At 32.1% G+C, this 26,035-nt stretch overlaps 1 protein-coding gene across 1 annotated transcript in view; it reads right to left on the minus strand.

Annotated features, from left to right (window-relative positions):
- The window catches only part of LOC129220914 (hemicentin-2-like), a 210,181-nt gene that overhangs the window by 41,167 nt on the left and 142,979 nt on the right, over nt 1-26,035 (minus strand). Inside the window, exons 6-8 of the mRNA XM_054855349.1 lie at nt 20,859-21,125; nt 5,957-6,071; nt 3,950-4,101 (exon numbers count right to left, since the gene is read on the minus strand). Of these exons, the coding sequence (XP_054711324.1) occupies nt 3,950-4,101; nt 5,957-6,071; nt 20,859-21,125 (534 nt within the window). The remainder of the gene's footprint in view (nt 1-3,949; nt 4,102-5,956; nt 6,072-20,858; nt 21,126-26,035) is intronic.

The raw sequence follows: 26,035 nt of genomic DNA on the forward strand, positions 1-26,035 counted from the left end.
GACATTACTTGCATGTTTGGGATATATTAGTGGTTCTAACAGGAAATTTGATAAGACAAATACCATGAAAACTACTTCCTGGACAGTTCGTCAAAGCACACTATACTTTTGTCATGTGTAGCACTTATAGCAGATCTTTAGGCGTCTTAAAAATGTAAGGAATGACTTAAAAATAATGAGAAATCAACTGAATGGGATAACAAGGTCATCTTAATAAATGAATCGAATTGGAGCTGATAGACTCCGACAAACACTTTGTGGATTTGTACCAGTTGTAGTTTATGGCTAAATCAAATGACTATTTTGCATTCCAATGCACAAGCTACATTCTGACACGCGTGGTTCCATGTACAACTAAATGTTAATTAATCAGTCAGACAGTTTTGTTGATTTTTTTTCAACACGTGAAAGACACCCCAAATTATCTGTTATGTCTTGTCTGACGCATGGATGCCAGCGAATACGCTCTTATTATGTCTTCAGGGAAGACTTCCCGTTGATCTATTGTGCATTTTTGGTTTTCTCACTAAGACTTACACATTATATTCATATAAAACCATAGCAGGATCTGTTTTACCATTGGCAGTTATCGTGAATAAATCTAAAATCTAATGCATAATATATGTACATCATTGTCAGACTAACGTGAGTCACCTTGCCAGGTGCATACAAAGGATGGGACGCTTACACTTTTGACACTCGTAAATAATTACACAGGTTGTTTTTTTTCTAAATTACTTTCATATGGCTCGATGCGGAATAGGCATTTTTATGAAACGAACTAATTAACAGATAATCGCAGTTTTTGAAATTGCGTTAGTCTGGCTCTCAGGTACAGATGTGGCTATGGCAATCGCAAGCATGAAATGTCACTACGTAAATCTACATTCTTTTCAAGATTTGCTGAAGAGTTTTCAATAAGCAAGTTAAAGCAAGACCGCACAAGGGACATGTCCATTGGTGGTCAGATTAAGGTATTACAATTTTGTGTCCTAATTGCGTTGTTTTACTTTCATTTATTTTGTGCACACAGGTATTTATTCAACTAATAGGTACCCCAATTACATTTTTCAATATAATGTCTTGATGCTTCACCAATTAACTACAATTGGAGTAGCAAGCACGCTGGCCGAATGCGTACGTTACTACAGTTCAGAAGATGAACTTCAGCAACTGGTTGACAAAGAATGCGCAATAGTTGGTCAGTGAAAGCTAGTTGTTTTAATATTGGTTAAACATGTCACCCCCTGCATTGCAGAAAATTGCTTTAGTGTTATTATCCTAACATTGTTGTTGTACTAAACTAATGTTCATTTCTACGTTTTTTCCTTTCGGATTGTTGTGGCTGTTATATACACATGTGATAAACAATTTATCTTGCATAGATACTGCGCTGTTATCTTCTATAGCTACTTTGCATTGTCTTTCAATTTGAATCGAACTAACATTGCTTAAAATCTGATATGTGTCTCTCTTTCTGTTTGCCAATCAAATCAACCCATTAGGGCTCTCCTTTTAGTCAAGACCAAATATATTTTCTGGTTTATTTCTGAGAAAAATGTCGGCTTTTACTTTAAAAAGTTTTGTTTGATTGTAATCCTTAAGCAGAAAAACTTTTGCAAAGGTAATTACAAATCTTTTATTTGATTCTTAAAAAGAATTTCGCATGGTAAATATGCAGGATGTTCCGTTTTAACCTGCAAGACCTTTTTATCGCAACCGTTAGTCCTAGATGTACTTTTCCAATTGCAAAAATGTTCAAAATCAGGTGCAGAGTTAAGATATTGCAAGTTCAAAGTGAAAATAAAAATACGTCAAAAGAGTACAAAACTGGGAAAGGAAAGTTATGTGAGTATCGGAAATCTTTTGTTTTAAATTACCAAACATAGAGTGACCATAGAGTCGTCATTTTTATTTTTTAAATTGTATCAACCCTTCCCCCTACCCTAAGCCCCACCTTAATGAATATAAACCATTGAACAAATTTTATCTCAACGGTGTAAAAAAAAACGCCCAATATCTTTTCTTTTTTTTTTTTTTAACCTAAAACTGCCGAAAAAAATTTTTTCTCCTTGTAAAACGTATAAAATTGTGCAAAATAAATAAATAAACGCCTGATAAAAGCAAAAAATGCTGCTCAGATTTTTATTTATTATCATTTTTTTTTCAGTTTTATAATTCACTGTAAAAAAGAATGTTCAGCAATGTGCTGCAAAAACAGACATATCGAGTGTTGGCATAAAATGTAAACCGTTCGATTAATTTCTTTTCAATTTTCAAGTAAAGAAATTTATGAGAAAATGCTATGTGCTTTTGAATACTGTTTACTGTTATTATTACCATTGTTATTATTATTTTTGTATCTATTTACATTCATAAACTTTGTCTCTTTCCTTTTTTTTTCTTTTTGCTTAGTAAAACGTTAAAAAAAAGGAAAAAAAAAACTTAAGATATATTGACTAGCTTTTAATAATATAATCAAGTTGCAAAGGACCCTTAAAATATGTAAAGTACTTAATTTGCAACTAGTATGAGTAATCTCCTAGAAATATTTTGATAAATATTAAGTCAAAAGTTAAATCAGAGCTTACTACGGGAATCTATTTTTCAAACTCTAACCTTGGCGACATTTTAAGTTCCCTAATCAATACACCACGGGATTTCCCGAAAATTTAGCAATGCTCATGTATAATCGTAATATCCTCATGAATAAAAAATAAGTCTTTTAATATCTCATTTCGTAAAATCCACTGCGGCTTTCGCTTATCCGATAACCAAAATACATTAAATGCAGAGTTTCGGGAAGATAAATCTTTTTTTTTCTTCCTGCACAAGATCAAATGTTTGGTTTTGAGAAGCGCATTTGAATATTTATATCAGGAGAAGCCTCTTACCCGTTATTGTCGGCGAAATAATAAAAATGGCTTTTAGGTGCCTTCCGGCGTGAAAAATTTAAAGCAGCAGTTGAAAAAGTTGTGGAAAGAAGAAGAGAGAGAAATTTACGTGCAAGTGCTTTTAGTGACTTAGAAACAAAGAAGTCTGAGCTGTGATCAGCATATTTTAAGAAAGGATTTACCGTTGTACGGGCTGGAACCAAATTGTTAAATAAAATAAAGAAATAAATGAGTAATTAAAGGCTTTTCGTGTAGTAATATGGAAGAAAAGCGTTTTTAAATTGAAAGGAAGTAATCAATCGTGGAGAAGATTTTTAGAAAGCAAGGAAGGAAACGGTTTTGAAAATAAGACATAGTAGGTATCGTTTGAAAATTAAGTAAACTCTTGATAAAAATACGTTTGGTACAATAATTATGAAACATGCTTTAATTAGGACAGGAAATTAATAAAAGCTGTTTATCATGCAAATTATTCCGAAATTGCTAAATAAAGTAGCATTTTCTCCATTTCTCTCCCTCTCTTTTAACACGCTTTTATTAGTTCACTTGTATGTTTGTGAGTAACTCTGCTTTGGACTAAGAGCTAGTGACTTATTACTGTTAGTACATTCCACCACTTTATGAGTGTTCGTGGCCGAGTGTCATATTTCATCTTTTTACATTGGCCCGCTATTTCAATTTGCCCCATATTCGCCTACAAATCTTTGAAAAAAGGCAAATATTGCCTCAAACATTTTCCCCCGAACGCATTCATCCTTCTTAGCTGCAAAATTTCCAATCATTGAACATAAATAAGCACAAGCTATCGTAACAGGTTTACCCTGCATTTTGATCAATAGGGTTCTCCCCTATTGATGAAAGGATATTTCCATTCACAAGATTTAGTCACACATTTTTTTTTCTATTCGCTTTTTTTTTTCTTGAACATGAGACTAATCATCCTTTTAATTCTCAGAAAAAATAAATGTTTCTTCAAAACCCATAGCTATTGGTTATGTTTTGAATAAATTGGTAATAAGACTTCACTATTTTTACTGAAAAAAATTGGTACATACCATAAACTGAAATAAATTCATATCCTTTCGGTCCAACTCCAACTTCATTGACAGCCGCACAAGAATAATTTCCTCTACTTGTAACTCGATGTGGATTTGTCGTATAATTCTCACTAGAGGTTGTTGCCAGAAGTTCACCATCCTGCTCCCATCTGAAATTGGTTTAAACAAATAGCGTATGCAATTAATCCTCATTCTTACATACATTGATTTATAGAATTTAATGATGCAAACTAAGTTTGAGTGAGACAAAAGTTGCATAATGAAAAGTTTATATGTAGTAATTATAAGTATTTCTTGCAACAAATGAAACCGGGTTTTTGGTATATTGCGCAAAACAAATTAAATGTTTAGTCTACTACGATGCAGCATGCAATAGATGTCTTCAGCAGTTTCGAACGCATTAAAATGTGAAAAATTTCTTTGAGTTTTCAAAACGGCTTGACCTTTTCCGAATTGCTGAACACTTTAAGAAAGTGTTTCACTTATAATAGTTACTTTTCCCCTGATAAGACACTAGTTTTATAACTTATTAAAACACATCGTAATATTAAATGAAATGAAGTGTCAGCTATTAGCCAATTTTCGCAGAATATTCTAGTTTGGAGTTTCAGAGCGCATATCATTCGAAATCACTATAAATGTACCACCATTAACCATATATTGTGTAAAAACGAAGAAGAGAAGGGGTAAAAGGTAGCATTAAGGCCTAAGATAAAATTAAAAAAAAAGGATTTAAAATTGGAGCAAAAGACGGATTTTATTTGAACAACTTTTATGCACAAGAGCTACTGACAAAAAATGTGACTCTAGGAAATGTCATCCACGATTTAACATGGAGTTCTATGAAACCCTAGACAACATCGTTTATCCGAAGTTGGATTTTGAACCTCATTTTCAGAAGTGAATTTGGCAAGATATTGCCGTTGACGACTAATGCCGTGTAGCTATTGACACAAAAAGTGATTCTAAGAAATACCAAATACGATATATGCGGATCTATAAAACCCCAGACAAAATCGTTAATTTGACACTGGATTTATCGTCTCATTTTCTGAATCACGCTCCACAAGCTATTGCCAAACAGGCATCACATTGTTGCCAAACTAAACTATGTAGAGACCGTTTTTGGCTATTCCCGTCTGCTCGAGATGCGTTTATTTTTCGTATCAAATATTTTCGTAAAAGTTTAGATAAGGAGTGCAATTACCAAATTATGATTTATTTCCTCAGTTTAATAATACCTTTAGCTCCAATCCTGTAACAACAATTTACTGCTTCAGAAGCCTTTATTCGAAAGATTATATGCCGCTACTGTTTAACCACGGATTGTATGGAATTGGCAAACATCCAGTTAAGGCGATTTTATCTGAATGAGGGGAAAAATAAAAATTTTATGCGCGCATTCCGCTCATTTGAATGAGACTTTGCTTTATTTAGAGGCTAACATACATCTGCAAAATCTGACATCCCTGAAAACTAATAGATGCTTCCATTTCCGCGTGTAAACCGGATGTTTGCCTTTCCATACAATCCGTGGTTAGACAGTACTTGACGAGCTGATATTTTGGCATAGTGCATTTGAGTTTCAAATTTGTAATAGCGCGTTTAGGAACAATATCTCATTTGTGACTATTCTTTCAGAAACTGTCTTTGAGATACTATAGGAATTGTTAAATTTCTGGAATCAGCATTCTTCACAACTCTTGGATAAATTGGATTCAATATCAACCCTTGATCTTCACCAATTCTTAGCAGGCTTCCATTTGTTTACTAACTTCCGCCCATTTTTGTGTGTTTATATGTGAGGAATTCGCCTATTTCTTCAATATAAATAAAAATCTAACAAATTTTAAGAATTAATGCAACAATATTTGTCAGCACTTAAAGTACAAAATATGTATCCGAACTTGTAAATGGAAAACTCTATATTTGTTTAGATAGAAAAAAGATAAATGCAAAATCTTCCGTTGTATTCATTGCAATATTTGTTAAGAATATGATTACCTGTATACTGAAGCAGGCGGCAAGCCGAGGTCCTCGACATCACAATGTAGAAGTGATACTTCACCTTTGACAGCAGGAGGATTCAGCTCAACGAGGTCGGCAGGTCCAGGGAGGTCTAGGAAGAAAAAGCTTTATATTCTGTAAGTTGAAAAATGATGCTTGCAAACGAAAAAATCTATTTAGTTTATCGAAAGTATACGATTTCTTTTCAGATTCATTAATATTTATTATTTTTGGTGTTTTACAAATGGCATTGCAGGCGTAATAATACCAATCAAGGACTTTATTGGGCTGCAGTCTACTTTTCTAGGGTAATCATATGGTCACTAAAAAGCGAATGGGCGTATTTCAAAAAAATCGAAAAATGAGTTATGACCACCACAGAAATGTCCAATGTCGATTTTATATTATGACCAATGAGCGTATCTATATAATAAATTGTAAAAAAAAGTTACAGTCCCTTACACTGGTGGCGATTCCCAAGCGATACAGTAAACTGGAAAATTTTAAATCGGTTTTCTGCAAAATGCTTAAAAATGAGATACGCCCGTTCGTCTTTTTAGCTACGAAATCATGAAAAAAAATAGCGGCACTCCACGATATGTTTCTTCTTAAACTCGTTAGGTACATAAAAATTGGATTTCTTGAGAAATTATCAATTTTTTGCACTAGTAAACTACACTTACCCATTGGGAAACAAAATTAACTGTAAGATAAGTTTAGTCAATTTTGACAAGACTTTTGTGATAACCGTTGCTATACGTTTGCCAGTTTGGAACTAACTGCTTGTTGATAACACTCTAGCATCAATTAGGCTTTCTGATGACGATAAAGTACAATTTAGAGAATGTTTTCTACCATACTCTAAAAAATATCCTAATTGGTGTACATGTCCTTGTTTTGCACACCCAACTTATTTGCAGTTATAAAGTTAATTGTTATTTCAAAGCTGAACTTACACTAGGATATTATTGCTTGTTTTGTTTTAGGAACCTTTATAAGTAATACAGATGTTCAGGGATTTTATCGATTAAGCCAGTGAGTTAAAACGCTATTTTAAAGCTTTTTACTTGCTATGTACTTGGGAGCTTTCTGTAGCCCTTTGACTTGTTAGTTTTTTACAACCTTTTAACTAGTAAGAAATTTTGGTTTGGGTTGAGTTCCGTCAAGAGTTTTTCATTTTTTGTTTCAAGATATAGCGATAAAACCGTCTACCTAGAATTAAATATTTTTATTCCGCTGTTGGAGAAATATGTCCTTTATCTTGGCATTTTTTTTTTATTCTCCCGCCTAAGACATAGCTACCACTACTATACATCGCAAACCATGGTGGAGATCAAGAAAGAGATTATAAAGGTAAAAAAAACTGCCTAATAAGGTGTAAAATCACGGCTGTATCTCTTTAATTAAATTTCAGGATTGCAGTAACAGAAAAATCTTTTGAAAGTTGGGAAGATAACGCACTCTTTTGCTAATCCCGTTCTGTGAACTTATCTCCGAAGTGTTTCAAACACTTTTCTTTTAAATGTATTTAATATCATCCAATTATGTACATTAAAAATGGAAACCATGTAAGACAATTAAGACTTATTTTACGGAATTTAGATAAAACATTCTTTAAAAAAATGTGCAGTACGGTTCCTTTAAAGATGCTTAATTCAAAATTTATTTCATATCACTAAATAAGAACCTGAAATTTTCCTTTCATAAGTTTCTCAGCGGCAGTCTTCTTTGAATTTAAAATGTTGTATAATTTGCAAGAGGTACAATTTTAGCAATTTTCCAAACATTCATTTTTGTTATATAAATATGTTTAAAAATAAAAAACGCGACTTTTGAGGCAATTTATTCTGTGTTAACTAGGTTAAAGATTTAAATATTAAAAAACAGTATCCTAGATGGGTTATTTTCCTTCACAAAAATTAAAAACAGAAACAGTATTAATATTATTATTAATGTTGTTGTATTAATAGTAGTAATAATATGCAGAACTGCAGAATATTAAGTACTTAAGTTTCTTTAGTTTTTTCAGAAGTGGGACTACTGTACGGATTTTACCGGAGAGACTGCATCTCAGTATCTAAACAGTTTTAAGCACCTAAACTATAAATAACTTATAATATATACTATTAAAATATTTACCCGTGAGTTCAATTGCCCTACATCTATTTTTCTGAGTGTTTGATGTTTTGGATTGTCATTTTGGTTGCTGAAAGTTATTGCAAAAATTTCCGCGAAGTTCTGCAAATGGAGACAAAGCCCCTTAGAAAAAAACGAGCTGATGTGTGCATCACATGAGATTAAATTGGTGTCAAATGATTGCCATTTTCTCATTATTGGCAATTTTAATGCGATTCAATAGTTTACTTTGTAGATATCTATTACAGTGGGGAAAAAACCGGATTTAAAAAAAAATCGCCAAATTTGTCGCCAAACTGCGACAAAACTTGGGGAACAAACTGGCGATTTTTCGCCAAGTGTCCGCCAAATTGTAACACCACTTGAGTTTACATCGAAATTAACATTATTATCATTTCCCCCGAAAAAAGGGACAAAAAAAAAAAAAAAAAAAAACTCTTTAGAAACATCCGAATGCAACTAAAAGGGGAGAGGAACAATTAGATCCCACTAGGAGTACACGGAACGAATTTTAACTTTTTAGGACAGACCGTTCTTGAGTTATGCGAGATACATACGTACATATAGACGTCACAAGAAAACTCGTTGTAATTAACGCGGGAATCGTCAAAACGGATATTTCGCGTGTCTATACGTTCTTAGGCATTTATCCACGTGTGCTCGAGTCGAAAAAAAAATCCTCAACATTCATTCGGGGGTGAGAAAAATGGAAATTAAGGTCGATTTTTGAGTGAAAATTTTTTCACGAATACAATATACTTACTTTTTTCGTGAAAGAAAGCAATAATCGATGTAATATGATATGCATACAATATGCAAAGTGAAATTAAAACTCTATGCCAAATTACTGAAAATATATTTGATGCGTTATTATCAAAAGATGCTTATAGTGGAGAAGTGTTCTAAGTTATTTTTTTCCGTTAATTAAAATGCATTTCGAGTATGAAATTAATTAGTATTAAGAGTAAGACTGTTTAAAATCATTAGGAATAAGCGCATTAAGTGGTCATTCTTAAATAAACTTTTCTATTTGTGCGTTGAAATGAAAATTAATTGCATACTTAAAATCTCAAAGTTGGAATATTTCACATATCTTAAATGCTAATTGCGAGTAAACTTATCTATTTCATCATTTGAAATTACTTTGAAAGAAATGTAAAGCTTATAATCTGTTCTCACAAAAATATTTTTATCGCATTATGGAGAAAAGTTTTAACGCATTTTCTTTAAATAAAAATGAGAAAACTATTATTTTGAAAAGTTCCAACTTTAATACTGCAATTTTTAAGACGAAGAAGTGTATTTCTATGACTTTTTTTAAAACTTGTTTCGCATGTTGTGTTCCATTCGGGACATCGCTACGAATATCCTCTTGACAAAGATTATCACTTAAGGAAAGAGCTTTTAAATTCACAAAATCCAGAAAAATACCTCATTAAATACTTTACGTTTAACTAAAAATATATGTTTGCGGCTTCATAGATTAGTTTCATTTGGTGTCAGTTAATTGTGTTTTCATTAACTTAAACCAGATTTAAAACTACTGATAGTTCTTATTCTCAAGTTGTTTTAACTAAATATTACTGCAAACATCCAATAATTATAAGCATGTTTCAATGTTTTTTTTTCCTTTCAAATACATACTTACCCTTTTTAATTAAAGGCAACAATAGAAAAATCAGCGCTGACATAACAGGAACTAAAATTCCTATAGCTTCCGGTTGAAATTTTAACTAACAATTTACAGATTATAGGAAAATTGAAGTTCTAATCGCCAAAACCGTTTTAGCTAAAGCCTGTGCTTTAACTAGCTAAAAAGTTATGAGTGCTAAAAAAAAAGATTGGAAAATAGTTTTTGGTAGCATCAAACGTCTCCAACTTTTTGTTTTAAGTTACTTAACTAATATGTATCAATATTTTGTTTTATAGCCTATCGTTTTATTTGATATGTGGAAAACTGAGAAAATTTAAGACTAGACTTCGTGAATAAGTTGGTGGCCATTTGCAGATATATCACTAAATGGGGAAAACTAATCAAGCTTCTGAATCCTATAAAAGCTTTGTTATGTTGGAAATATTTACTGAAGTTTATGCAACACTACGTAAAAAATAGTTTTGGATGACAATTCTCTTGAAATAATGTTGATCAAAAGTCATTTCTATTAGATTTGCATTAGATCAATCGTTTAGTACACGATTTTCATGTGTCACAAATTTTCTTGCCCATTCCAGTGTTATATGTTCTTGTGAGATGTTAAAAATATGTCCTCAAACCAACAAAATCGCAATCTAAGTAAAGTGATCATAATCATTTGCTTAAGCAAATAAGCCGGTCAGTTGAAGATTGCTTATTCTTTTAAGAGGGTTTTTTTTTTTTTTTTTGCGTTTTTGTGTGCGTGGTTTTTTTTTTCAGTTATTCTTATTTTATTTATTTATTTTTTTTTGTTTGAATAAAAAAAATTTCAAAGTAATTCTGCCTTTTAAATATGGAATAAAATGTGATTCAAAATTCTCAAAGAAAGTAAACATTCAGTTTGTTTTTGTTGTCTAAAAATGTTTCGACTTCCGACATACATACGTAGGTATCGTCACACTTCTTTATTATAAAAAAAATATAAAACTTCCACAATGATTTTATGTTACTAAAATAGTTTATTAAAATATCTAATTAAAAAGAAAAACATTATAAAAATTTTATGACATTGCTTTACAAGACTTGAATAAGTTGCAGTTTATTAAAACAACACAAAAGCTTTTGATGAACTTTGAAAGAACTAAAACCCAAAACGGTTTTTAATTTAAAAAGCTTCTTTCGTATTCATTGATTTTAAATTATATTTTTACTCTGTTCTTAAAAAAATAGAAATGAATTTTTAAAATAAGTACTTAATTAACTTTTGAAATATATATTTTCATTTAGAGTATATAAAATTGCTTAGTACGTGTTTACCAGACTCACGGGTTTTATTTTCTGAAATTCAAATTATCGTTCAAATTTCATTTTTTCATTAATTTAGCTAAGGAATTTTTTCTTTCATTTGCACCCACACGTTATCATTCCCTCCATTGTATTGATATCTTTTCTTTACGGTTTAATAGATTTGAACTTTGAAATGAAAGAACTAATAGGAAAAACAAAATCTCCTCAGACCCACTTTGGAAAACATCATTATAATTACCCAGTCGCCTGAATGTATAATCAATTTCTTCACATTACCTATGATTGTAAAATGAAAAGTAAATTCGCTCTAAGTTTCGAGCCAAAAAACAGATAATGGAAGCACTAAAACTCTTTCGAAATCACAATTGAATCTTTTTAATTACGTTTTGAGTAGATGCTTTGAATGGAAATGCTTCGAGAATTGCAGAGATAGCTTTACAATTATTGCTTTTCTTTGTTTGATGGACTTACTAAAGAGCTTCTTTTAAAAATAATTCTTATCTCGTATGCGAGAACAGAAATACTTTTTGAAAATTAGTCGCCATCGTAAAATTCCCTCCTTTCCATTCGATTCGCTCTTATTACGAAGCTACTACCTTGAATTGAGATTCAAACAAACTATAAAATTGTGGAGTTTGTTTAAGAACTTTTGTTGGTGATTCAGTGAACAATCATTAAATATTAAGGGAGTAAAATATTCTTATTTAAAGCCAAAGAGTAGTCACGGTAAGCAAATCAAAGAGATTTTTCGTATAATTTCTGATTTTCAGCCTAGTAGTGCTGCTGATTATTATTTTTAATTTATGGAAAGAAGTAAACATTAAGCATTCTTACGTATGCATGTTGGAGCAAGAAAAACAAAATTTGGGTAACTTTAAACCGCATCAATTCCTTCCAGGCCTCGTTTTCATAAATGTTGCAAAGTAAGATTTTCAGAATGTTTCTAAATACATTGCTATCTAAATCAGTTATAAGTATAGACTGAAAAAGTGTATTACGTATGTTCTGTGTGGTCTGTTAACTTTTCTTCATTTACAATGTGTTTGTACTAACAACAAATATTTTAAATAAAATGGTAACGTGTGCATAATTTAAAGCATTGTAAGTACTTATAAGCCGTAACTTTTTCTGGTACACGAGATCGATCAAAGCTTTATTTATTTGTATTTTTTTGCTAACTATATAGGAAAAAAATTGGTAATTTTGATTTTATATTTTAGAGTCTCATTTTATGCAACCCATGTTTTTGTAATCAATAAACAATTGTACATAAATTCCTCAAGTTTAGCATTTATTTTACATAATTATTATAGTTATTGTTAAAATTTTGTTTCTCAGCTTTTTCTTCGCAAAATTCAACAATTTAGAAACGAACCTAAATTTCAAAAAATAGGTGTATCTTTTAGCACAAATAAATACTAAATTTCTATCACTGTTTTCATGAAATAATAATAATAATACAGTAAAACCTGTAAAGTTGACCACCTATGTAAGTTGACCACCTGTCTATGTTGACCGCTTTTGTCAGGAACGGAATTTATCCTATCTTATATAATGAAGGAAAACCTCTGTAACTTGACCACCTCTCTATCTTGACCACCTGTCTATCTTGACCACTGATGTACACCAAATTTGGTTTGGAGTATTGTAAAAAACCCTTTGTAAGTTGACCACTTGCTTTATTTTTTAAAACTTAAAGTAGCAAATTATTTTATTTTACATTATTATTTATTTCATAGCTTTCCAAGAATATTTTCGATGCCAGACCAGCATTTTACCAACTAAATAAAACAGCAGCATAACTAAACCTCCTTGTGAGTTTAACAACATGGGAAAACTACTAAGAACCCTTTTATTCTCCAAACTTGTTTTTCTTTTCTTCTATTTGAGATTGCCTTTTGTACTCTGCTCAATGAAAACATGTGTCAGTAGAAAAGTACAAAGTATTTTTTTCCAGCTGCAATATTTTGTGGCAACACTGGAATTGTGCTAAAGAGTAAAGTTAGTTGCATTGCAGTATTTCTGGTGCAAGGGATTAAGAGATAGGACATTTTCATTTTCAACTGCCTTTTTGAACTATGAAAGTCCATCTTGTTGTTCTTTGTGTTATAGTTTTACATAAAAGAAAGTTAGTTGAACTTGAGATTGATAAAAAGGATGAAATATTAAAATTAATTGAAATGGGAGAAATCCAAAGAAAATTAACTAGTGTCTAATAAATGCGCCAAACTTCAATAAAGAAATTTTTTGTTGAACAACAGATCATCATGGTTATAAATGTATATGAGAAAAAATAAAGCGAAAAAATTGTTATTTTTGGATAGCTATGAATTTTTAGGAACTATTAATATCAAACAAGTAACTTTTCATAAACAATAAGATATAAGATTTTTTTTTTTGCTCAATTTACTGAAATTTTAAAATTGCATGACACATTATACGTCGTTCTGGGAAAATTATCTCTAAAAAATATTTGAATAACATTTTACATTTTTGCTTCAAAGTAATGTTAAACAATGAAAGTGAGTTGAACAGAAAGAGTAAGTGTCAATTAGTCAAAAAATGAAAACATGGTGCAAGAAATGACAAAAAAAAAAAAAAAACATTACCCCCTTTATAAGTTGACCGCCTGTCTAAGTTGACCACCAAAGTACTGCACCGCAAGTGGTCAACTTACGCAGGTTTCACTGTAATAATAATAATCAACACGGATTTTTTAAAACCTTTCTCATCAGTTTAACAAACTGGAATTGAGTCAGAAAAAATAAATACGTAGGTCATTCAAAAAGTTAATTGCACTTCTTCTTATATATGTTCCGTCTAAGACAATTTTGATAAAAGTCAGTGGCAACACTTCAGACATGTACCTTTATCGTGAGACGTAGCGGCTTGTCCAAGGCAAGTTTCGTTTTTCTGATGATCAGTCGCAAACATGTCTCGACAAATGAAAGTAGCGTTCAAATTGGAGATGCGTGCCGTGATTCAGTTTTGTGAGGAAAAAAGTTCAACTGCACTGAAACTTACGGGAAGTAACATGAAGTGTATAGTGAAAATGTGATGTCACGTTAAGCTATCGTGAAATGGTGAAAAATGTTTGACAATGAATGTACAGATATTGACGATGCTGAGCGCAAAGGAAGACCAAGGTTAGGTGGGAAGTGTGGGATCACATTCCTTAACCGCCTAAACTTTTCACCTCCTGACTTCGATGTTTTTAGTCACATGAAACAAGAACTTTCAAAGCGACGATACCATTCGGATGACGAAGTGAAAGCTGCAACCAAACAATGGTTATCGGACATTGGACGGGATTTCTTTGCAGAAGGTATCGAAGATCTTGTACTACGTCTCGACAAATGCTTTAATAACGGAGGTGGTTATGCGTAAAAAATAGATTGTTAATGGAACTTTAAGATAATAATAAAGTAATTGTAAAACTTCATTTTTTTTTCTTAAGCAGTGCAACTAACTTTCTGATTGATCCTCGTACATATAAAATAGTATATAAATAGTGTTATCTACGGTTACGACCGTTACTCGATATAGACGAAAACTATAACTAACATTTTCATTATCTTTCATTAAAACTGCAAGCATGAGGCAATAGGAGCCATAATGAGCTTACGTATGTGCTATTTGAGGTTAGTTAATACATTTTGATATCCATAATTGTAGCATTGATTTCCATGTAAACGTATTCATCGTTAATACGTTACATAACACTGTCGAATTCCAGAATTATTGTTTACAGAATGCCTGACATAAAGATCTGAGTGTAAAGATGAAGAAGGTAAAGATGAAGAAAAGTAATAAAGGAAATACAGAACTGAAATCTTTAAATACGCAATCGGAAATGAAACATTAAGATCAGAATGCCTTATAACGAACTGTTCCTCACCAAACAGTCTATCCAAATAAATAGTAATAAACTAGATTTAAAACCATTAAACAAAACACCCTTTTTCAACAGTTTTTTTTTTTTTTTTTTTTGAATTATTTGAATATAGTACTAAGGAGAGACACTATCGTATGTACACTACTGAATGGATGAGGTTGATTGGTCTCTTCAATACTCAGTGAGGGGACAGTGATAAATTAATTATATGAGAAAAATCTCAAACTGAACTGACAAACTGGAATAATACTAAGGAATGCATCCATTAGAACGTTTCAGCTTTAAAATGCTTTGTTCTCTGTAAACAGTTACTTTGATTAAAAAAAAAAAAAAAAAAAAAAAAAAAAAACATAACTCAAGTGGATAAAATGGTTTGTTTTTTATAATGGAAAGAATTCGGAAGGATAAATTTTTTTTTATCTAACAGCAGTGTCAGAAAAGTTAGACATATTTAAGCTCAGAAAATAAACTTTAAACTTGTAAAATCATTATTAAATATTCTGCGTAAGTTTACATTATTACAATGTTTACAACATTAGTCGAAAAATAAACATGCGCACTATGTCTGCAAGTCAAAATACTTAAGAACCCGGTAAACTTTATCTCATCTGAATCAAATACTTTTAGTTACTAAACTTTTAAAATAATTGTGAACAATTTCACTTAACTGCAAAACTTTTTTTGAGCAAAAGAAAATAAAAGCTACCACATTTAAAAAACGAAAAAAAGGGCAACGGGGATTACGTTTTCTTTTCTAATTTCTATCTATGTTTTCGCCTATCTGCTATAAATGGTGGAAAAAAATCGCCCTAAAACAAGAAAAAAAACAGCATTTAAGGAGAAGAAATTGAAGCCTGGCAGATTTGAGCCAACAAAGTTTTGGCTGGAAGAGAAAAAGAAAAGTAAAAAACAACGTTTGTTCAGTTTTGTGATCTCAAAAGAATGCAGGAACAAAAGAAAGAGCTTTATGACTTTCTTAATGGGTTTGGTTCATTCATCATGTCCGCTGGAGTTTCAAAATTTAGTACTCGAGTAATTGCAGAAGTTGACCACTTTCTATTAAGACGCTCCCGTTCCGAATATTAAGTACATTGGTAGACAATAATTTATTTCATGGAGTGAAGCAGATAAAAGTAACTTAAGAAGAGTTTTATGGGCCGTATATTATTGAACAAAAGGGAGTTTCTCTTTGCCATTCTAGTACTTTGTACGTGGAAATAAGAAACTAAATCTGATTGATCTTAGAAAAGAACACACATAGTATAACAATTCTGTTATTACTCACATATATTATTTTCTGCTTTTGAGCAAACTTACTAGTTTTTAGCGAATGCAGTTTTAGTCATTCATTTGAAATTGGATTCTAAAGATGACACTTCTTGATGTTACTTCGATGATTACTTAATTATTGTTCATGTTACAGAACATTTTCTTTTAATTTTCCTGACTCAAACTGGTTGTTAAAACGAACATAAAAAGGGTTTTTTGATAATTCTTTAAATGAGAAACTAAGGCATTTAGTTTGTTGTTACGGAATTTAGTTTGTAGTTTTGAAACGGAATATTTACTTCTACTTAAAACAATGACTGAATTTTCGAAATGAAAAAAAAGCCGAAGAGGTCAATATTTAAATATTGAGACACGAAATTGCTTTTTTCTGCACGTTGATGCGAAATTTAGTCCCCCCCCCCCCTTATATTTTAGCTTGATTGTGGAACATGGGTCACTTGACATAACTTTTATTTTCGAGGTAAGATCGTGCAACGCCGGGTAGTGAAACTAATGAAATAATAAAATTAATCAAAATCCGCTCTTCAATGTATTTATTGTTTTAAATAAAACTATGAGCTGGGGTGAACTTGTTGGAACTCAGTCACGGATTTTAATGTTCATAGAAAGAAAAACTTCTTTTTGATAACTTAAAAAGCATTAAATGGCTCACAGGATGAGAGAGAAAACTTCCGGGTAATCCGGATTCTGGTTTCCGATAATCTAAAATAAAGAACAAACCCAAAGTCTACTTCAGAGTGTTGAAGAAAGTGGGGGAAATAGCTGTTTGGTTTTTTAAGGCTAGTTTTAATAAAACTTAAATGTAAAATTATAATTTGTCGTATTTATAAATCTTTTATTTTAATGTTTTTTTTTCTTTTGGAAAATCATTAGGTATAGTAAATATTTACATTCTTAACTGTAAGTTAAACTTTTAAAGATTACTATGTACGTATTTGTACTTTTATCATCCAAGTTTAAGGCATAGTTAGTATTCAATTGTTAATTAATCTTCTTAGTAAACATTTCTAATAAGACGTAAATAAAACATTTCCAGTTAACTGGTTACCATACATTTTTAAAATAATTTTGAAATGTTTATGTATTTTTCCCCTAACTTTGTGGCATGAACAAGTTACCTTACCTTACCTACAGGAACATTACTAATACTTCAATATTTACAAGTTTTACTGTTTATATAATCCTCGTAGGATAAAAAAAGAAGGGGAAATTCTGTGAGAAATATTTTTTTAAATTAATAATTTTTAGGCACACTCTTGGTCATATATATGTATAGACATTAAAATTCTTGATTAGTTTACTGGTATGAAATCTACTCCAAAATGTCGCTTCCCCAGGGTATATATCTATTCTTTTACAGTAATTAAAATATTTTTAAAACACTTCCTTTTATAAAATTATTTGACGAGTAATTGTGTCTGAAATTTTTCGAAGTAGAAAATTAAGATGTATGATTTTTTTTTTTAAGCAAAAGCGCTATACAACAGAAAAGTATACGTTTATTACAGAGGATAAAATTACAATGGTACGTCGAATTTTTTTTCAGCTCAAACAACAAATTTAAAAGCAAATTTAAAAGACAAATTAGATAAGTTATTTAAAATTTTTAAAATCGAAATTTGAAGTCCACATATTCTTAAATGTCACACAAATAACCTCTAGAAGTAAATTGAATTGCAAAAGATTAAAAAAAAAGTTACTAGAAAAGTCATTAACACACATTATATTCCGCCATTTACAACAGCTTTTGAAAAAAGGATCTTATTCGGTTCTCATTTGGATAGGACATTTCCAACAGTCATGACTTACACCACTTTGCATCAAAGTAATTTAAGGAGAGAAAACTTTTTACGCTTATTACCAACCCTCGCATATAAGACTGCCAACAGCATGCTGCCACTACACCTCAAAAAGCAAAGACGAGAAAATTAGCTTTTAATTTTCATATTCAGCTTCCGTCGAAGGAAAGAAGTCTCTCCTCTTTTCAGAAAATAGGAAACACTTTGAAAACTTTTTTTTTTAATTTAGTAACTTTGGTTTAGTATTTTTACCCTCTCTTAGCGTCACGTGCGACATTAACGTTAATTTTGTGCTGCGAACACTTAAGCAATTTCAAGTTGTTTTTCCAGAACGAGTCAAAAATATTTACCTGAAGCTACTTAGGGAGAAACTTTTTGTCGGAAAATTTCCTTAAGTATTGTTCCGAGGCGCTGGCAGTGAATAATTTTGAGGAACAGTGAAAATTGTTTCTGAAAGCAATTAGAGGGATAGAGTGGATTCATATATGCAGTTTAAAGCCATGATTATAGACACAATATATCACTTTTCATTTTTTTAAAAACACTCTTTAGTAATGGTATGAGCTTGCTTGAGTTTATTTTGAAGAAATTACGTTTGGAAAATCCAATTACGAACCTTTTTTTTAGATAGAGAGAATGAAAGGCAGAAAACATTGGAGTTTTAGGCAAAAAAAAAAAATGTAAGCATAACTGCAGCAGCAATATTTATAGAGTAAAGGGGTTAAAAACTATGAAATATTATGTAAAAATATTTTGAACACTAAATAGATATTTTGTCCAAATGCATTGACTCATTATTCGATTGCATTGCGTGTACAGGTTAGAGTTTTTTTTTTTTTTTTGTCAGAATCAACTTGCTCGCAAAGCAATATATTACTTTCATTTATTGCTTTCTATCTACAACTATAACTAGTTTTTTTTTTGTACAGGACGTTATGCTAATTATAATACAATAAATGTAAGAAAAGCAGACAACTTTTAGTAAATCCTAATAGTTACATTTGATATAAAATAAGCCAAAGATATCTAAGTTAAACTTCGGACGACTGCTTGGCAGTCTTTTTAAAAATATGTATGTCTGGGTAAGTATTTTAAAATGTAGTTTTCTAATTTGCATTTAAAATATACGGGAAAACTGAAACAAAAAAAAATGCTTAAAGCCATTTCACTCTAAAATATCAAGCGTTCAACTTCGTTGTATGGAAAACGTTCATCATGTATTAATATAGAAATAGGTTCAACTGAAAAAAAGTTTTTAACTAACATGATACTTAAATATTTAGAAACAAGGATTTTATGTTAGAGTGATACTTAAATATTATATGGAGTATACTTAATTCATTATTAAATACATGCTACTTTGTAAGAGTAGGATGCTATTAAACAATTTGGTTCGATAATAATTGTTCAATAAAAGCAAAATTTTGAAAGGAAACGTTGAAAGGTATTTTGATTTCAAAGAGATGATCATATGCTTTATATTTAGTTGGGCTTAAGTGATATATTTCTTGATAGTATCTAAATATTGAAACAGTACAGTTTAAAAAAAAACAACTTTATTTTTACTTTTTTCAATAACAGGTTCCCTATAACAATTAAATGAATGAATATCAAAGTTTTATACACGAAAATTGCAAATTATTGCAGACACGTGTTTCGGGGTTATAAGGAGTACGTGTTTGCTGTAATTTGTAATTTTTGTCTATTAAAACGTTGGTAATTCATTCAAGCACAAAGGTAGTTATTTGTTATCCGTTTAACAATATTAGAATAAATGCCTGCACCTTTGAACATCTTCATCTGAAAGCATTTCGAACATATCTGTATAAAAGGTAGTACTCTTTACTTTTATGACTATACTATCCACTAGGACGACTAGATAAGCCGCTTTCGATGCCCGGTTCGACCTCACCGCCTTCGACACTACGTGCAAACCGCCTGCGGGGAGTTGGTGTACACCACTTTCAGGTATGTACTTCGGCAGCTCCACCGCCTTCTTGCCACTGCATGCTTCGCAGCATAGACTTAGCACCCCATGTTCTGGAAGTACCGCAGGAATACTTTTACGTACTTGCCCCCTGACACAGCTTAAACTTGTGAAATAATTTAAACTGACGATTTTCGTACGTACATTACATTCTTTTAAAGTAAAAGATGAAAAAAGCATGGCGTCATAAACGTACTTTTCTAAGCAAGCCATTCGAACTACAGTTTTTCTTGCGCATCTCAAAATGCGCATTATTACGCCACTCAAAAAACATTCGTTTTCCATTCGTGGCCTTCTTGCTTGTAAGTCCGCTTTGGTCACTAGTCAGTGACATTAATGATATAAGAAGCGAAATTGACGAAAGGAAAAAAAAACAAGCACCAGGGAATTTCGAAGAAAGAATCGAGGTAGAAAAGAAGCGATTTTAACTAAATAAATCCGATATAATTAAAGCCTTACAACTATCCCATTTAACTACACATGTAGCCAGAAAAAATTCAAGTCTTTCGATACCTGATTCGACGCTCTGTTTTCGGGCGTTCTCCAGCAGTAGCGATGGCATAGATTATTACATATATACATATAGACAACAACTTTTATTAATATTAGGTACTGTCCCAAGGTATTTAAAATAAAACAACTGAAAATCCCGATGTCCTTCTTTCAAGAATCCATCTAATTCAGTACTTATTAACGAATTTATGAAATGAACTTGAAGAAAACGTCTTCTTAACTATACATAAATTGCAATTAACTTTGATTGCTACTTTGTGCTTTATTATTACTTTAACAACTTCAAACTAATAAATTAGTACTGTAATAAATCGGAAAATATTTACTGTTTTACTCACAATGGACAATAAGTTCTTTGGGTTCTGATCGCTGTCCCCATCCAGCGGCATTTTCTCCTTCACATGAATACACCCCAGAAGAATTTCGGGACACGCCCACCCAAACGATCTCGCGTTCCGTCGTCTCATGTAACGTCTCATCCCCTTTAAACCATCGCACATTCAACAGGTTCTGGGGATTGCCTTCCACGAGGTCACAGAAGAGGGATATGCTGTCTCCTTCCTTGACATCTTCAGGGCTGATTGTTGCTTGGACAACTGGTGGGTCTGAAAAGAGAACAAGCATCTGTATTAACAAATTGCAACACATATGTAAATCTGACTGAGAGGGTGATAGATAAAACTATCTTACGTGAGTTTTAGAGGATTTTGCTTCGCCATGATCATAAAATCTAACACATGCTGATTGACTATTAACTGTGTGAATAAGCATAAGAAGAAGCTTAAGCAGTTACATTCGTTAAAAAAATTACGTAGAGATTTTGTACTAATACTGCAGTTTTTTTTACCTTACCGGTAAAAAACGAAAACTGATTCGAGTAATATGTCCAAATAAGTATGTCTTTCAAAAAATAATGTCACAAGAGCTTTAACTTGAGCGGATTCTCGGTCTTAAAAAAATATGCTGAAGATAAAGAAGATGATCAGAGCTTTCAAACGGAGCTGATGGATGGAGCTGGCAGTTTTTTTTTCCAGTAAGTTACCGCCCTATAGCCAGGACCAAAGCAGAAATACATGAAATACACTGCCATACACGCATGATGGTCATCTCCTTATATAACACAATGCTCATTAGAAGACTTCGTTGAAGGAAACGTGGTTTGCCATTGAAACAAGAAGTCTGGTAAGGTTCCCGCGTTGAGAGGTTTTAACTTAAAATCCCGATCTCAAACCAAGTGTTTTCCATCTCTTTGGATCTTTAAAGAAACACTTGTGAGGTCAGCAATTCAGAACCAATGCTGCCTTTCAGGAAGCAGTCTTAATGTCGTTTCACATTGTTGACGATGACTTATTCTATGCCAGTTTCGTGGTTTGGCGTACCGCTGGAACAAATGTCTTGAGAATTATGGTGACAATGTTGAGTAATCTGTACCTTTGCTTTCTTAAGATTTATGCATTTTTGTAATTCCTGAATATTTTTTTTTATGATGCATAGTCTTGTTACATTACTTTTCGAAAACTCTTCGAATTCTACAGCACCCCCAATCGAATCCAGTGCCATTTAACACACAAGTTGCTAAAAAAATGTAGAATGTGACAGAAAAAAAATTACAGACAATACAGGGTTTCTTCACACATAAAATCTGTGAAACATAGTGAAATAATGCGGTGAAACCTTACTCCTAAAGATGGGAAACCTTCAAAGAATATTTGGTGAAACTTCGATCCTACTAAACTGTAACATTAAAAACAGTTTCAGTAAATTTATACATAATTACCTATGACCTACATATTTATATGTGGTGCATTAAAAATAAAATTTTCTTTGCTTCTTCTCTTCAAGGATACTTTTTCCCACTCTTAAATGAATTATTACTATTAGTCATATTATAGTTTTCTATATCATCTCGCACAAGTAGGAGCTTTGACTCTATAATGGATTAGTAACTATCATTATTACTTACCGATTTATCCCCTACTGCAACGTAAATCTTACTGTATCGAAATAATGCAGAAATCTGATTAGCAACGATATAAGAAAGAATTTCACTTGTAATCTCTGTACCCCAAGGCGCTTTCTTCTTCGAAGAACCATCAGCATTGTTGCTTATAAGCAACTATTGGAAATCTTTTCTTATAAGGTCTGAGATTTGGTAACTGACAGGATATACATTTCCTGCCGCAAAAAATTTCAGATTCAAATAAATATGATATAATAAGTAGACGTAATCAGCATTATATTTCTTTTACATTTTTCCCCTTAAATTTAACACTCTAGTTTAAGAACTAAAAAAAATAATAATACGTAATTGATAAATATAACTACTTCTTATAAATAATGTTCGGGATTAATCGCAGAGACACCCATTTTGTTCAATGCAATTTCTACCATTAAATAGTCATTACACTTTGTTTATTTAATGTGTTTCAGTGTAAGTCTTTTTTTTTTCATTTTTAGCCGACTTAATTCTAAATGAAAAATAAGAAATGAAAATGACAATGATTTTAAAGTAATGTTAGTAGACCATTTTTTTTTTTTTTTTTTGGTGCAGTTCATAACAGCAGTCAAATAATTTCATAAGATAATGACCAGTGTAATTTTTTTAGAAGAAAAAAGTGGATAAAACTGTGTATGTAAATAATATTTCTAAATTTTCGCAGAGATCAACCTCATTTTTTTATTTAGTATCAAAACGTTTTACCGAAAAATTACCCTATAGAAAATGCGCAAGAATAAAGAGTGCATATTCTATATTCTACTAAAACATTCGTGCTTCTTCTTTTTTCTCTACTAACGGTAGTAACCATTTTTAAACTAATACTTTTGAAACATTTCGTGCCGGTATGCTCTGAAAATAACAAAAAAATGCGTTAATAGCAAATGACTAAATATGAGGCAGTGAGACGCAAAGGGACATAAATGAACATTTTCAAGTTTTAAGTAAAATGCGTTTAAAGATAATGCTTAATGGGTAGGCTTTGATTGAAAGGTTTTCTAGATTATGCTGTATAACAGCTAGTACTATATCTTTCCATAAAACAGAGGAGAAGTCTACCTACTTTTTGTACTGATTATCTCTATTTTTTTAAATTATGCCAATTACAGCCCATTGCTCCTCACTGATCATATTGTTACAAATTCTGTAAAAAGTAATTATTTTTGGGATTAATTTGTCGTAATCTAGCTAAATTTGGCGTTTACTAAATTATCTTTCATCTAAAATTATTGTAGCAACGTAACCTGTAAATAGTTTTTTTGTAATGAATATACAGCCCCAGTACATTCGGCTGAAGTATACGGTGCCCTCATTTCTGAATGATAAAATTTGTGAATGGAAAGAAATAAAATAACGGTCTACGATTTTCTGGAATCTTTTGGAATACTGTGGAAACTTTTCGATGTCTATAAATAGCCGCTCGCATGATGAAAAGTCAGTCTCGAGTTAGTTTTTGCTTGTGAATCGTTGCAGCGGTATTTGAATAAATTCGTGTGTAACCGTTGAGTTTACGGTGTTGATTGCTTAATTGCTGATGATTAATTTAGCAGTTGTTAACGATCTTTCCTGTACATAGTGTAAATAAATCTCCTGTGTGTTCTCAAGAACTGTGTCTTCATTTCAAGAAAGTTGTAGTCGCACCGGAACCTTTAACAATATGTAGTTTAAAAATGTTTTGTACAAAATCTGTTTTTCAATCCCCTTGAAGCATATATTTTTAGAGGGTGTTCCGTTTTAACCTGCAAGTCCTTTATTTTCGCAACCGTTATTCTTCAAATTGCAAAACTGTTCAAAATCAAATGCAGAATTAAGGTATTGAAAGTTTGAAGCAAAAATAAAAATGAGTCAAAAAATACAAAATGTAACTTTTTAATCGGGCCTCCACGTCCCCTAACAATTATTTAGCGAAATAATCTCCGTTAAAAACTATTACTCACACAAACAACTTCCCATTTATGCGACCAAAACGCAAGGATACATTCCAGTTTAAAATTCTAAGGGACCATACAGAAGATGAGATTGGAACTTATCGCCTTTTCAGAAGAATAACAGTTCGTCAAAGTATAAGAAAAACAAGGTATGTATATTTTTCATTGCTATTCAAAAATGAACGACAATGCTATGCCGTGATAGGCAAAAACACACTACAAAACTTCGAACAATTTTAAAAACCACACTATGCAGACATATAATTTTAAACACTTGTTCACACTATATTTTCCCTCAAAAGGTGTTATTGACGACGAGTGAAAAGTAGTGTAAGTCACAAAACGCTGCGTTTCATACCTCGGTGAATATTGGTCGTACTAATTTCAAAATTTTTGTGTCAGTACTTGTCTTCAATGGGGATTATTTCTCTAAATATAAGTTGGGGGACCTAGGGCCCGAATAAAAGTTAAATTTAGTATGTTTTGACTTATTTTTGTTTTTGCTTTAAACTTTCAATATCTTAACTCTGCATCTGATTTTGAACATTTTCGCAATTGGAAGTATACATCTAGTACTAATAATTGCTAAAATAATGGTCTTTTAGGTTAAAACGGAACACCCTGTATAACACGATGTCATCAGTTCAACTATTCTTGTATTCGTGAAATACACCGCCAGCTCAGTCATTTCCAGCCGAGGACTGCAGTTTCGTGCTTATTAGCACTCATCAGCCCGGCATAGGAAAGTGACTGAGCTGGAGATGGAAAACCTCTTAACGAAGCCAAGAGTGCTAAACAAACTGGTAGCTAATATAGAACTAGCAGACCAGACGAGTGACCGAAGCAATGGTTCGGTTCAACTCGAAGATTGAACGCGAGGCAAGGTATATTCAGCAAATTACCGCCCATCAGCCAAGGCTAAAGCAAAAATACGTGAAATACACCGCCAGCTCAGTCATTTCCAGCCGAGGACTGCAATGATTGAGCTGGCGGTGTATTTCATGTATTTTTGCTTTAGCCTTGGCTGATGGGCGGTAATTTGCTGAATATACCTTGCATCGCGTTCAATCTTCGAGTTGAACCAAACCATTGCTTCGGTCACTCGTCTGGTCTGCTAGTTCTATATTAGCTACCAGTTTGTTTCGCACTCTTGGCTTCGTTAAGAGGTTTTCCATCTCCAGCTCAGTCACTTTCCTATGCCGGGCTGATGAGTGCTAATAAGCACGAAACTGCAGTCCTCGGCTGGAAATGACTGAGCTGGCGGTGTATTTCACGTATTTTTGCTTTAGCCTTGGCCGATGGGCGGTAATTTGCTGAATATACCTTGCCTCGCGTTCAATCTTCGAGTTGAACCGAACCATTGCTTCGGTCACTCGTCTGGTCTGCTAGTTCTATATTAGCTACCAGTTTGTTTCGCACTCTTGGCTTCGTTAAGAGGTTTTCCATCTCCAGCTCAGTCACTTTCCTATGCCGGGCTGATGAGTGCTAATAAGCACGAAACTGCAGTCCTCGGCTATAAATGACTGAGCTGGCGGTGTATTTCACGTATTTTTGCTTTAGCCTTGGCTGATGGGCGGTAATTTGCTGAATA

Source organism: Uloborus diversus, chromosome 4, assembly GCF_026930045.1.
Source record: "Uloborus diversus isolate 005 chromosome 4, Udiv.v.3.1, whole genome shotgun sequence".
Lineage (NCBI taxonomy): Eukaryota > Metazoa > Arthropoda > Arachnida > Araneae > Uloboridae > Uloborus > Uloborus diversus.